Raw genomic sequence first — 14,928 nt, forward strand, 5'->3', positions numbered from 1 at the left:
TTATGTCAATTAAGTTGTAATTTTGATCTTGCTTTAAGTGTTCTGGCTCCATTGTATTTATTTAGATACAGTTTATATCAGTCTAGGCTGAACATCAGTTATTTTGTTTTCTTTTTTCTTCCTTCAGTGACTTTTTTTAAAGAGTCACAGTTTTCTTTTTTCAGCTTTTTTGTTAGGCCAGTGTGGGTCACATTTATCTGGACATGCATGTCACCAGCCTGACAGGATATTTTAGCATACATGAAATCACATTAGCAAATCTATGCTGAAGTTTTTTCTTTGCTAGGTGGAGCCCATTTTTTTCTCATCAGTCCTTCCCAGTCATCATGGAAATGCATGGCTGTGCAAAGGTAACCAAGATATTCCTTCTCATTCCCACCCTTACTTGCATCTCCTCATGCAGGCATTAAGATTCTTTGTCCAAGTAGAAACTTCAATCAGAAGTGCTTCCAGACCTCTTTGTCTTTTCACCAAAGAAACCTCCACATCACAAAACCTGCAGTGACCACTCACTGTCATAGGGCCACTTGGCTGCAGGAGGCTGAAGTAACCTCTAATTTATTTAGGAGAGATACAAGACCTAAAACTTTGTGCAAAACTGGAATGTACCTGGACCTTAATTAACGAAATGCAATGTAATGTTGTTAATGAGATTGATCCCAAAATGCAAAACCAAGAAAATAATCAAACTGAAATAGACATTTGAAAATCTCCTACTCCACAGTACGATCACCTGTATCAAACCTGTTCATGAATAATAGTTGGCTAACCATACTTAAAAAATAGCCAGTAACAAGACACTGTAGACTGTCACAGCCCATCTGTTTCAGTATTTTACTCTCCCTCCTTTAGTTTTTCCGAAGTCAAACAACTTTCCTCTGTTGTAGTTTACTTGTTCTAACCACAAATCATATGAAGAAAAATTAATCCTTCCTTCTTTGCAAATTGTCTGGATCTATTCTAGTTAAATAAACAGAGCCAGAATGCATCTTGAAACAGTGGACCTTGACTACCTGCTATGTCATGTTTCTAGAATAGACCTTCATGCATTTTGGACACTGCCCTGATTGCTTTCCAAACACAGTCTGAGACTTATCATCAGCTTAGAAGAAGCTATGTTGCCATAAAGGGTGAAGAAGTTTAAAGGCCACACAATGTCTCCAGGAGCAAGAATAAACTCCATCTAGTATTGTTCATGTTCTTGCAGAGGAATATACCCTTTGTATACTTAAGAATTGTTATCAACTCTGCTGTCTTTGGACTAAACAATGCCAATATCAGTCTTTCTTCACAGACTCCAGATCAGTCCCACTGAAATTCATTCAATTTTCAGCTGACATTCCCAGGACTGGTTCCTGAAGTGCAATTCCCAAAGTGCACTATTCAGTTGCCTACTCACCAACGCTGAGTGAAGATGAAATGATGATTTTCTGTGCACTACGAATAATGTTTCTATTTGTGCACTTCAAATTGCTTCATACAGTTCTCTAAGTACAGTCAGTGAACTTAACATGCTCTAATTGATTTTGTAAATCTGTAACTTATTTAATACTTTTTAATATGTTATTCTAGCATTTACATCCCCATAACACTTAGCATTTGTTTGTGAAGATTGCATTAGCAGTGATAGCACAGACACACTTTTTGATAAGCAAAAATCATTAAATATTTTGGCCACTCTGGAGCTGCATTTTGGTAGAATCAATTGGTGGTCACGGGGAAGTTCCTATGACTTCTACTGTATTTGAACATGTTCTGTGAAGCACTAAGAAATTTCTTTCTCAAGAGCTTTCTATCTACTCATTTTTAAAAGCACTTCTCTGTGTTTTAAAATAAATGCAAGACTGTTAAGACTTTTTAGAAATTAATTGTGCCTCACAGACTGAGATCTTTGAAAGGATTCCCTAGAAGAACAAATTGATAAAATTAGAATGATGCAAATAACAAAACACTTACTGTTGTCAACTGACTTCCTATCAATTATCTTGTGCTGTTTTGGCCTTTTTTGCCCATGCTAATTGACCTTGATGAATGTTATTTGTTTCTTGAATCTTCAGCAGCGTGGTTTCTCCACTGCCAGTGGTGTGGTTATAATAAAAGCCAAGGTCTACCTTCCTCTGCCTTTTGATGTGGACTTTGGTACTAAATAAAATGCTGTCTGGTGGCCCACAGCAGAGCTCACAGGCGAGCACAGCTGGGTTGCTGCTGGAAGGAGCAGTTGTTTGCCCAGATCAGCCCTCCAGGGCGACTGCATCCGTGACTCGGATGGGGCAAGGAAAGCAGTTTGCTAATCTGCAGTGTAGCTCCAGCTGACTGATAGAAGGATGTGTACAGTAGTCACAGTCTTATCTCGTTAGCCAGGTTTACACTGGTGTGACACTGCTGAACTTAGACAAGCAGTTCCTGATTTACTGTAGGGCGAGGGCAGAATCAGGTCTGATTTTGCACCACGACCCATAGACATTACCCAGCTCGCCCTGGAAAACATCTTGTGTATATTTAAGAATACTTCAATATATGTAAGCATATTTATAGCCTTTCCCCATGTCGTGAGGATATTTTGGATCTTTCTAGTACCTCTGGATATAAAATCTTTCTGAGCTGAATCCAGGATAGATAAATCATGACTCCGGCTTCTTTCGCCTAGGGTAGCCTGCCTCAATCACTGCCACATTCCTCCCATAGTAGTCGTTTAAAATTAATAGCACATGCAGAGGAAAAACTAAACCCTTTGACGTCACTCCCGAAATGAGGAAACATAAACAGAAAAGGCTTCTCGGCGGCGCTGGCAGCAGGGCGGGGATTGGTCTGTGCTCTGCGCTCTGCGCTCCGCGCCCGGCGCTGGCAGCGCCTCCCCGCCCGCCCGCCCGGCCTGACACGGGCGGCCAGACTGCAGCAGCCTCAGCGCTACCCAGCCCTGCCCTGGCACACAAGTGCGCTCTCTTCCCGAGCCTCTTTGCTTCTTAAGGTGGTTTTACTGGCTGGGTTGGGGGACTTGGGGAGGTTTTCTTTTCCTTTTTCTTTCTTTTCCTTTTTTTTTTCCGTCTCTTAAAAAAAAAAATCCTTTTTTTTTTCTTTTTTTTTTGTTTGGTTTTTTTTTTTTTTTTTTTTTTTTTTTTTTTTTTTTAGTTACTATTATTTTAGTTTGCTGTCGTTACTTATTTCTATTCCCAATCCTGGATGCAGTTACTGGACTCTGCAGTACAAGTCTTCATGAACAAGCAGCACCGCTTAGAGATTTCACGGCATTCAAAGGTCACAGAACTGCCACTATGGTTAAATGTCTTGTTTAATGGTTGAGGTATGTACAGCAAATCTAAAAGAAGCAGCATGATTATTTTTTTAAGGGGAACTAAAATTGTGAGGGGGAGAGGGAGATAATAGTATTATTTGGTGGAAAAGATTTTTACTGGTGATTGTTACTACAGCAACCGTATTTTGAATTTCGTCCCTTTTTCTCTTTATTCAAACTAGATGAAAATTTTAACTTATGTTGATTTAACCATTTGATGGTTACAGAAGATTGCAAAAAGAATCTCTTGTGGAAGTCCTTTCTGACCCTGCTGGGGAAAATGTGGTTGATTTTTTTCTGTATGTTTTCCTATTGCTCTGTGGCAGGAGAGGAGACCTGGGACTTGTCTGGCTTAGATGAAGGAAGAAGAAAACAGAAACTTGTTCCTATCCTGAGGGGGCTGTGAGTTTTTCTGAGAGTTAGAGCAGAGGGAGGAAGAGTTGGAAATAAACAGGTCAAGCAGAAAAGAATATTGGCTTCATTTTTAGGAGTACATGTACTGCTTTTTTTTTTTTTTTTTTTTTTTTTTTTTTAATACATGCTTAGATTAGTTTACTTGGTTTGGGTTCAGAAGTTCAAAATTAAGAAGCAGCCTGAGCTTTGACTAAGAAACAGACCCCCACTGGGAAGGGAGAGAGCTGCTTGTCTTATATTAACACCAGTTTTCAAGCAGAGAAAAGTGGGAATTTGCTCAGGAGTTGAAGTGATGTAACCTGGCATCTGTTTGATAGCATATAGCTTCAATTCATATTTGAGCCAGTGATCTGCCTTGAATGAGTATTGCAGCATCACAGTGGGCAGTGTGTGCTGCAGTAAATGAAAGCAACTGCTACCATCAAACTAACATTGTTTTCAAGAGTGTGATTCTAGATTACAAGAGGAAGAACCACTTGTCAGAGCTTGTGTGTGTGTGTGTGTGTCTGTGTCTGTGTGTCTGTGTGTACAAGCGGTCTTGAAAATAACTCCAGCCAAGACAGAGATTTCTGTTGTTAATTGGATTAATATACAGGTATGTTCAATAACCAGCAATCTTCATATTTTTCTGATTTGTGGAAAGAGACTTTTCATAGCTCTGTTTGAAATGTTGCTGTAGATATGAATCCTTGGCAATTTGAAAATTTCAGTTTAACTTTAAAAATTATACCTAAAAAACCAATTCCTTTAACAAGGAAGAGAACATGAGCACACCTATCTACTGCAGTGTACCCCATAGGGTTAAAAACATTAACTACACTAGGCTGAAGCATGCTAGCTTAAGGACTGCAAAAATATTAGCTCTGAAATGCAGAGGATGTGCTATGTGCTGTGAATGGACAATTGCTATTCTGCAGTGCCTAGTGGGAAAACAAGGACTTTGTGTATTGCAAATGCATAACTGCAGCTCCTCCATTTCCTTTGCTGTATCTTCACTGATGACTGCAGAAACAAAGAGGTTTGTCACAGATAAGCTCTGTAGTGCCCCATCTCTTTGAAGATGCAGGAAGATCTTTTCTCATATCCAAAAAGCTGAAGTCAAGCTTAGTTGGGTGAACTGTTATTCTGTAATCTCTGTGTCATTCTTTCTTCCTCAGCCCTCCCCAAATTCTTACTATGTGAACTGCCAGCTGTTTTCAAAAACCAAAGTAATACTTCTCTAGGCTCAAGTTCAGAGAGGCTAACAGAGTGTTGGTTAGATGATTAATAGGTAAATTTCACCAAGCATGTTTCAGCCTATAGAGACTATAACCTGTTCTGTAGGGAAAAACCCTGTAACCATAAATATATTCAAGTTTCCAAAAGACAATCTGTAAGATATTTGTTTATAATAATTTCTGAGAATTAAATTATTCACTTCTTTTGATAAACAGTTTTTAGAGAAGCTTTGGTTTAAGCTCTGTATCTACATGTTGGTGCATCTGTGTTCCGTAGCAGCTACTAGTGGTGGTACTAATAGAAAATCTGGTAAGTGGACTTCAGCTGAGGAAATGAGTTTTGCTGGTTTTGTAAGAAAAGTTTATTTGCAGTGTTTCGTCTGAACAATCTCAATTCAGCATCTAGAAAAAATACAATTTAAGGTTGGCCTCACTGCAGTGGACAAAACACTTACTGACATTTGCACTCACATTGTCTCAAAAAAATTGTGTATTGCAGAAGTTTCATGGGCTATGAATGGCTGCTTCTTCTGAGTTAATTGCCATAGGGTGGACAGGAGTTTTCACCAGTGAAGTTCCAGTGATTCCATCAGACCAAGGCACATCCAATATACTACAGATCACTTTTTAAAATTGTAAAATCTTTAATTGTGTAAAATAGTATATAAATATATCATTATAACAGCTGCTCCTGTTTATGTCTTTTTCTCACTGTTTATGTCCTTTTCCCTTCTGAAAATGGGCAAATGAGCCCTCTGCTTGCTCTTACCAGACTTCTAGGTAAGTCATGGTAGCAGACTGATTTTCCAGGGTCTTCATTGCAAGTGTGATGTATGTTTGAGACATTTGATCATATGTAATTCCTTTTCACTCATCCCATGGTTCTTCTACCAACAGCTAAAGCATACTTTAATGAGAAATGGTCTGAAAACTGGTATTCTATGACACATATATGGCTTTGTTGTAATTTTTCAATCTCAGGCAAAAAACTGCTCTTGTACTGGTAGTTTCATTATAGGAGCTACGTGAAGCAAAAATGCCAGCTATTAACCAAGCCATTAGTGTCAACAGAGTAAAACCTGACACATCTCTATTTAATCATAAAAAATATTTGAGACTTAATTTCTCCTCATATTGAGGTAGATAGATGCTCTTGATGAGATTGGTTCTGGTTTCCAGGCTAACAGAAAAAAAGTCATTTGGTGCAGCCAGGTAGATATCCCATGTAAATAGGAATTCTTAGCTACTCAGTGTTGTTTATCATCGCGTTGTTACTCCATTTTCATGCTTGAAATTATTACAGCATTCCATGTGCTTGTCACAGGGTGAAAGTGAAAGGGACAGCTGCGGTCCTACTAGCTGCCAGAACAAAATTAAGTCTTTTGTAATCAAATGATGGTTCAGTATTCCTCCTCTCAGATCCATATTGGGGAGAAGATGTCGGAAGTATGAAATTCATCGTTCTTGTTCTTCAGCCAGCAAACTGGCTTACTCTTGCAGGGACATCAGTTCTTACACTTCCAGTAGGTTTTACCTCTAGTGTGGAATTTGCACTTTTCAGTTACAAGCTTCAGGGTGTAGAATTGATGTTCTTTAGAGTTTGTACCCTGATGACACTGAGACACAGATAAAGCCTAAGCGTACAAAAGTAGTTCAGGAGTTCTGATGTTTTTTCTTTCCCTGGCTACCGCAGGGTGCATCAATTTTGGCACCTAAAGATGAATAATTCTGAGAAGATGGGTCACAGTGCCAGATACCACATATGCAATCAGATAAGGATTGCTAGAAACCTTTTGTGCTTCACAGTAAATGAGTGGAAACCAAATAACATGCCTTCTGACAGTAGTGGTGGTTTTTCAGATCTGAAGTATTAGCTTTGTATAAATACTAGAGATATAGAATGCATTTGTTGTATTTAAGACAATGTGTTTAAATAATTCATAGAATTTGAAAATGCAAAGACAACTTCTGCAAAGATTTTTCTGCAAAAAGAATTCTTCTGTATCATCCTAGAAACTGTGGAGAACTGTTAAATTTAATTTTTACTATTATTCTTACTACAGTGCCATTCCAAAAAAATTGCATTAGAAAACAGTATTTGAAGCTCTGAACCCTGTCATTTCTGTTATCCTGTAATAGACTGTGGGATTCAGAAGATGTATTGCAAGGGTTCACAGTGCTCAGGTCTGGGGAAATGATGGCTGTTTTAAAGCCTCCAGTTTTAAAGTATAAAATTAACAAATCAGAAGCAGATCAAAAAGAACAGTGTATTTCCAGAGGCCAGGTTTCAGTGACAAAACTGTGAGTGAAAGTGTGGCAAAGACAATTCTCAAAAACCAGCAGTCGAGTGAATTATGCATTTCCTCTGCACACATTGAGTGGTGTGATATAATCAGTCCATTGATGCAGTAATTTTGATATACATTTGGCCCTTGTTCTGTTCTTTGAAAAGTGAAAAGTCCAGGGCTATCATTTAAGTGTGTAAACAGTGTCAAATGAGAGAAATTAACTAATGAAAGGGTACTATTGAGTTGTACTTTTTTGTTCTGTTCTTTCTCCCAGTAGGAGCTATGAGTGAGGATGGATAAGAATTCAGTTCAGCTACTTATTTAAGTCACATAGTCTTGTGGTGGCATATGATATTCTTCTGCCAGCTCGCTGTCCAGCCAAATAAGACGCCCAGGTTGCCTAGATGGATAAACATAGCTGATGACCTCTTCCTCTTAATAGGTGGACATGAACAGTTAGGATTCTTCCAGTCACACACAGACAAATTTGCTATATTTTAGCTAAAGAAGAATTGCCCTCAGATACAAGGAGCAAGATTTACTTCCCTTTGAGTAAGTTATTTTTAAAAAAGTAGAAACAAATATTTTGATGGAAACAGTTGCAGAGGCTTTTTTTTTCTGTGGCTGGTGGGTTTGTATTAGTTACCCACAAAAATTTCTGGTATGAGAAAACTCACCAACTAATATCTTGCTACAGTGTGTGTCAATGCTGGCAGTGTAAGGTTTTGAAAAGAAGAGCAGAGAATCTCCTGTCAAATTAAGTTTAGCTAATTGTTGCGGTGGCATAAAAACACATTTGTGGGGCAGCTGCTGTCAGGACCTGTATACAATTTTCTGCATGGTTGTTCATGGCAAATTTTATGATACTAACTCCTCTGTATGTAGGAAAGGTGTTTTGGGAAGGATGGTCATTACCTTTCAAAGAATAAAGCAGGAGGGAGGCATGTTTTGACTGAATATGCAGCAACTCGGGAATGTCTTAGAGAAATATACATCTGTATAAATGAAATTAAGAAACATCAACTTAACTAGAAAATTCCCAGAGGATGGTATTGATCTACTGTGTGATCAGTTCTGCTCCCATTGGCAGCAGCCCTTTATTACTTCTGCAAGAAAGGATATGTGTGCTCACGTTCTTATTCCTTCTCTTTCCCCCTGCACAACTTAACACACTGCCTAGACGGCATGTAAAGACTGGCCAGGTTCTGGGGCTTGTTTTAATATGAGGAGGCAGAGTTACCATCAAATGTGCAAGGATTGGTAAAAGAGGTGTGGATCCCCAGGTGGTTGCTGTGCAAACAAACATGTATTGACATGAAATGCCTCAGTACTTTCTCAAAAATTCAGCTGTCATCCACAGGGTGCAGCTATTTTCCCCTTTATGTACAGTGATCCAGGTATAGAGTAACAACTGGGACCTTTGCCTTGCACAGTCCCAGAGGAGAGAATCTGCTTCATATTTCTGTAGAGGAACACGTGTGCAGCTGCATGCTGAAGTACACTAAAGATGGACAACACCTGATGTTTGGTTTTGCCTTTTCCTTAAATTACCACTTGGCTTTGAACCTCTGAGAAGGTTAGACAGAATGAGGGCTTGGTGCATACCAGGCTGCTGGGATGGAGGAGAAGACCTCACATGGACATCCAGAGAGATAAAAACAGATGCATGACACCTCTGTGGAGAAAGAACAGTTCTGGCTTTGTGTGAACTGAAAACCATGTTGAAACAGGGTATTTTCTAGAGCTCTTTCTGTTTCAAATGCTGAAATGTGACTTGGCTCTGTCTGACTTATGCAGAGTCATTTTTGTTTTACACACTGCCACAACATCTGAGTATCTATTAATAACAATGTTGACGTAGCATCAGAATGGCCATCATAAATGTAATTAGGCAGTGTATCTCCATTTAATCAATATGGTCCCTAGAAGACCATCGGACAGCCAGAAAAATAATAATTAGTCCTTATTAATAAAGAAGAACTTGCACAGATCAAGGAAGGAAAGAGTGAAACTTTGCGTGTTCAGGGCTTGGGAGGACAGCAAGTTGCTTTCTGCTTCAGCAGATCTAAGAACACCTTAAAAAACACTTGAAAATGCTCTTACAATACTAAATAAAATTCTCTCATTAAAAAAAATAATTTTCCTGAGCAAACTGTAAGTATCAGCTAGAAAGATACAACTGGAATGTATTTCTTCACCAAGCAAATTCCTCCAGTGTACAGTTAGTTTGTTTTACTAGGACTGCTTTGAAAAGCAGAATAACTAAAAGATAAAAACAAGACTCTAATTGGAGTGCTGTGAGTGTGTGTAAAATGTCATGATTCCACCAAGTTTAATAGGACTCCATCCATTTATACCTGTGAAAGATCAGACACACTGAGCTTTCAGGACTAAAATGAATTCCTTCTCTTCAATGGTTAGATCAAATTTTAGGTTCATTAACCTTGCATCATACCTGTTTCATACCAGTTTTCCACAACTTCCTCAGCAGTGTGGTACCACAGGGCTGCTTTTCTGGTTCCACAGAAGCTGTGATGCATTCTTTTCCTTCCATGACACTCTAACCTCCCTTTCCTTCCCTTTCTCACAGAAGATAAATGTTTACCAGATTTTATTTGAAATCAGATCCCTACATTTAATTTTTAGCTTATGTTCTAGCATCTGCAAAACTTTATATATTTGTAATACAGAAGGGGCTGATGTTGCTCATTTTCAGAACAGACCATGATCTGTTTTAAGAACACAGCTATGTAAGTAATATTTTTAAAAGCTGAGGAATAACAGGAAAACAGTAATTTTGTTTAGGACCCAACATGTACTGTGCTGTATCATAAGAAAATTTTCATGCAGTAGGATTGTAACATCCTGTCTCTTTGAGCCATGAAACTATAACTATAGCAATCCTATCCACTACCAAAGTAAAACCTCTGTAATAGTATGGTAACAAATACCAGTGCAACATGAGAGCATCGAATGAAGTTCATCCTATATATCATCATCAGAGCTGATAGAAATGGCCAGGCTTTCTAAAAAGCTAAAATTCACTTTAGTCTCTAAATGAAATGGCTGGATCTGAAAAATTGCTCTGTGTTAGAGGTTGCCTGGGAAATGTTTTCCCTCTCTACCTCAGACAGACAGAAGCAGCCAGTAGCCTGTTAGTGGTTTCAAGAAGGTGTGGAAGAAAAGATTCCAGTTGCTTCTCTGCTTCTGTCAAGCTTTCCTGAGGTGGATTACCACTGCAGTGTCCCCTGAGAGTTGAGCTGGGTCTTCATGGGGCCTCATAGAGGCAATCCACATTCCACTGCCCCATCTTTAGCCCCAGTGTGGATATTAAGCTTCTACACTGCTGAAGGGACACATTAATTAAGGTGGTTTGAGGCAGACATTTACCTGCAGCTCCAGGAGTTCTGTCCTGAACCCAAGAAACTTTTCTGATGGGTGTTTTCTTCAAATGAGCACGTCCTTCTGAACAACTTTTGTACCAATAACCAGTTGTTTTTAAAAAGAAAGCTCAGATGTATTTTACAGAGGGGGAAAAAACATCGCACCACTACTGCAGCATGTCCATCTTGCTTGTGAGGACTGAGGTCTACAGGGACATTGTTTGGTTTGGGTGCCTGCTCGTGGGCAGAGGTCAGTGATAGGTGGTTGGACAACATGATTGACAAGGTCTCTTCCAACTTCACAGATGATTCTGTGAAGTTCTGGTGACCATCCAGTGACCATTTTGAAGAGTCTGCTTAGTTTTTTATTTTATAGCACCTGAATTGAAAGCTCAGAGACCACTGAAACCTTTAATTTCCAAATGTTTCAGCAATCCTCTTCTCACTCTCCTACCAACAGACTTAGTTCTACTTCTGCTTCTTATATTCAAAGTAAGTGGGGGAAAAAATCATCAACCCATACTTTATTTATAGGAACCCTATAATGCTGAATAGATTATTTCTGCACGAAGATCTGCATGTAGAGTGCATTTTTCTTTAAAATGTGAAACACATTTGCTTTAAAAAGAGGTTTTCATATGCACTGCAGGTATATTATTATTATTCTCCTCCCTCCCCAAATTCAGCCCTTCAAGGCTTCTCTACCAGAGCAAAGGAGTGTGGAATTCAGCCTGGGTTTTTATTTTTTGCTTAAGTACCATAGCAAACATTGTTTCATTGTTTCAAATCCCATAATATGACCAAGGGAGAATTATAATGTTTAATATGTCAGCTGATCAGAAAGCATCTTTGGGGACAATGTCACAGCTATCTGGACCACCTAATACGCCACAACGTCTTGGTCTCACTACCTTAGAATTGTTAAATTGGTATTCATGGTTTTAGAGCACCACTTGGATAATAATTTTTTAAAATTTTAATCATGTTTACTACTAATGTGAACCAGCTGGAGCTGACTTCTGTTATTTCTAAGTATTAGTGAAAACTATTTCACATTTCACATAAAAATAAGGCTACAATCATTCAATTTCAATTTATACTTGGCATTGCACCTTTTTATGATAGCTGATGAAAATTAGTTTGCCAACAAGCAAACCAATTTCTAAAATGTCTGAAAAGATCCTGATGTTTATGATGTAGAAAATAATTAGCAGAGAAGTCTCAGTGCTTTTTAGTCACACTTTAATTGTCACCTGTTGACAATACTTCAACAGTTGAACTTCTTCAGCTCTGACTTTACAAGAATTTCAGAAGCCTCTGAACTAATTCATCAATTTCTAGGGACATTTTCTAAAATACTATATTAAAAGGGCATTTCTCCTTTGTGAATCTGCAACCCTTATTTTCTCCTGAGAACACTTGTCTTAAAATGATATTTTCACCACACTGATTTATAGGTTCTGGCATGGGAAATAATGCTCTTACTCCTAGTAGCAGACAGAAAATTAGTCACAATCTGATGTTAACAACTTCTTCATTACCTAAACTGTTTTACACTTTATTAAGTTCCACACAAGCAAATCTATTGCCTTTGAACCAGGGAGTTCTTGTCCACATTGCAAGTAGAGAAGACATGAATTAATTTATAAAGTAACAATAGGAAGTCAGTCTCTGTAGCAAACAGGGATCCAAACTGTGATACAACTGAGTTCTGCAGAGAAGTGCCACTTGAGTGCAGCAGAGAGAAAAAAATTGGTTTAGCTAATTTACATTAAAACCTCAAATATGAATAACACTGTCAATAGAGTTGCTCTAGTGGTTCTTCTTGGGACATGAGATTCGACATATTTTACCCTGATATTTGACGCATTTCATATTTTTCTGTGCTGGCAACAAATAAAATGCAACGTAGAGAACGATAGGGTGTTTCTGAGATACAGGATACTGCAGATTTCAGTGACAAGCAGAACAGAAAAGCTTTTATGGAGAGTCAGCCCACCACCAGATGTTTCTACTAAGTCACCAGGGGTGCTATAATTTTGGTCCCTTAAATTGTCCTCACTGCTTTTCAGAATCAAGTACTTGCTGAGCACACAGGTTGTTTACTAGTTAATGTCCCTCTGCATTTTTCCCGTGAATCTCAGGCAGTTCCTGCAGTTCCTTGCAGCTGGAAGAGGAGCTCATGGAATCATAGAATGGGTCAGATTGGAAGGGACCCCAGTGGGTTGTCTGGTCCAGCCTCCTGGCTCAAGCGGGGAGATCTCATTCTAGAGTGCATGACACAGGATTGCATCCAGACAATTCTTGAATATCTCTGGTGTGGGAGACTCCACAATTTCTCTGGGCAATCTGTTCTGGTGTGCATTGGAAAGTCAGTTATGTAAAGGAAATGGCCTTAGTTTTAGTCCAGGTATATATGAAATTGTGTCAACCTAAATTGTGATATTAAAAATTATAAGGCATTTTTTCATGTTTCATGCATGCAATGGCATTCACTCTTCTCAGAGCCTAGTATAAAAAGCTGTGTTAATGAAAACCCTCATATAGACAGAGGATGTTTCTGAACACACTGATGAATAAAGCAAAAATTGAGGGTTTTAAGAGAGGCTTTACCATTATTAGTTTTACAAATAGAGGCATAAAAAGAGTTTTAGCTTGACTTGGTCACCCCTGTACTTTGACTTTAAATGAAGATTCTTTTATAGGCCAGATTCAGAACTTTCAAGCTTGCTCTCTTCTTTAAAATGTTTTGGGGAGCTCATTTTGAAAAGTGTGACCCTCCTGTCCATATTTTATATTACATTCACAGCAGCTGCTTACTACTTCTAAAAATTATCTTCTTACTACATTTAGGGATAAAGAGTCTTTTACTTAACTGATTTTTAAAATTGAAATATCAAAGGAGAAATAATCTTTTTTACTCTGATTGTGAACCATTGCAAGTACACTGTCCTTCTGATCTGCAAGCAGAGTTACAGGCATTGTGCTGCAGGCTGGCTTCAGAAGAAGGTATAGCCTTATCTATCAGATGTCAGAGGCATTTCTGATTGTGACTGATAAGAGAGTGAAAGCAGATATGGTCTCAGAGACTCTGTATCCCAAATAGGAACATGATATCATGTTCAGACTCATACCAAATGAAATGCTAGCCTAGGAAAAATTGTATTGAGCTAAGAGATTATTTAAGGCTCTTGCTCTGCATTGCAAAGTGTGTTGCAGCAGCAGCAGAGTATGAAAATATTGTATGTAAAATGTAAATCAGATCAGTAACAGTCTGTAAGACACATGTATTCCCCACAGGTAGAAATGCAGATGTATTAAACGCTGCTTTCTGGAAATGGCTTCCCTCTCTGTGCACAAATCTTTTAAAAGTTGGAGATTCCAATTTTTGTCATTCCATATTTTCAAACTCAGAATTTTTTTTATTAAGTCAGAGATCATTTGGTCTTTAAATACAATACTTACGCTTTCTATTCTTTGTGAATCTAGTTATTTGCCTGCAGAACAATCAAACAATTGTTTAAGCAGTTATGTTGACAGAGTTTTCTACTATGGAAATTTGCCATTTCATAAATAATTTGTTATGGCAAATTGGTCTGTGTAGTAGGGATTGGGAATTCTTGAAATGAGGGTAGAATGAATTCATGTATCTATTTGATTTTTACTATTTAAAAAAATAAAAATGAGGTGTTTAATTCACCTACCATATGCACCCTGAGTACAAACTGTACCCATCTCCCTCTGAACCTGGAGCACAGACTTGTTCCAGCAGAGGAGTGGAAACATACCCTGGAGCTTTGTTTCCTATGGGCACCCCCAGAGCAGAGAATGCCAATTGGGGTGAAACCATAGCTCCGCTAAGAGTGCAGCTTTGCTCAGTAGCACCGGGCGCAGCTCACGCTGTGAGCAGAATCTCCCACAGAGAATTTGTCATCTCTGACCCAAAAGCCCCGGCTCTGCTTCCCACTGTGCAGGCACGGGGGGGCAGACAGGGATGAAAGAGTCAAGGAGAAAGAAATGGGAAAGGGTGGATACAGAGAATGATGGGGGGGAAATTGCACTGTATCTTGCTATCTTAAACATCTGTAGTAATGCACCTTTCTCTATCTCATACTGACTCTAAAATTGCTCATATCAAGTCCATATCAGCCCTGTTTCTCCTTGTTTCTATCAAGTCTTGATATTTTGACCCCCCAGTATTTTTACGCAAGTTGTTCTTAAAAAAATTTAATCTGTTAAACATCAGCTGTACTCAGGGGCTTGGGCCCAGCTTTACACAGATTTCTTTATGGTGGTGGGCAGCATGTCTGTGGTGACATAAAGGCTGTCTCCAG

The 14,928-nt window shown here is 38.7% G+C and overlaps 1 protein-coding gene across 3 annotated transcripts in view; it reads left to right on the forward strand.

The window, feature by feature from the left end:
* The first annotated feature begins 2,826 nt into the window (after positions 1-2,826).
* Positions 2,827-14,928, forward strand: part of PDE7B (phosphodiesterase 7B) — a 170,311-nt gene continuing 158,209 nt past the window's right edge. The window contains exons 1-2 of one of the 3 annotated variants that reach the window (XM_036380206.2): positions 2,827-2,968; positions 3,130-3,301. In XM_036380206.2, coding sequence (XP_036236099.1) covers positions 3,281-3,301 — 21 coding nt within the window. In that variant the 5' untranslated portion in view covers positions 2,827-2,968; positions 3,130-3,280. The remainder of the gene's footprint in view (positions 2,969-3,129; positions 3,302-14,928) is intronic. The other 2 variants (XM_036380205.2, XM_036380207.2) reach the window with 2 other exon arrangements.

The sequence above is a fragment of the Molothrus ater genome, chromosome 3, assembly GCF_012460135.2.
Source record: "Molothrus ater isolate BHLD 08-10-18 breed brown headed cowbird chromosome 3, BPBGC_Mater_1.1, whole genome shotgun sequence".
NCBI classification, from domain to species: Eukaryota; Metazoa; Chordata; class Aves; order Passeriformes; family Icteridae; genus Molothrus; species Molothrus ater.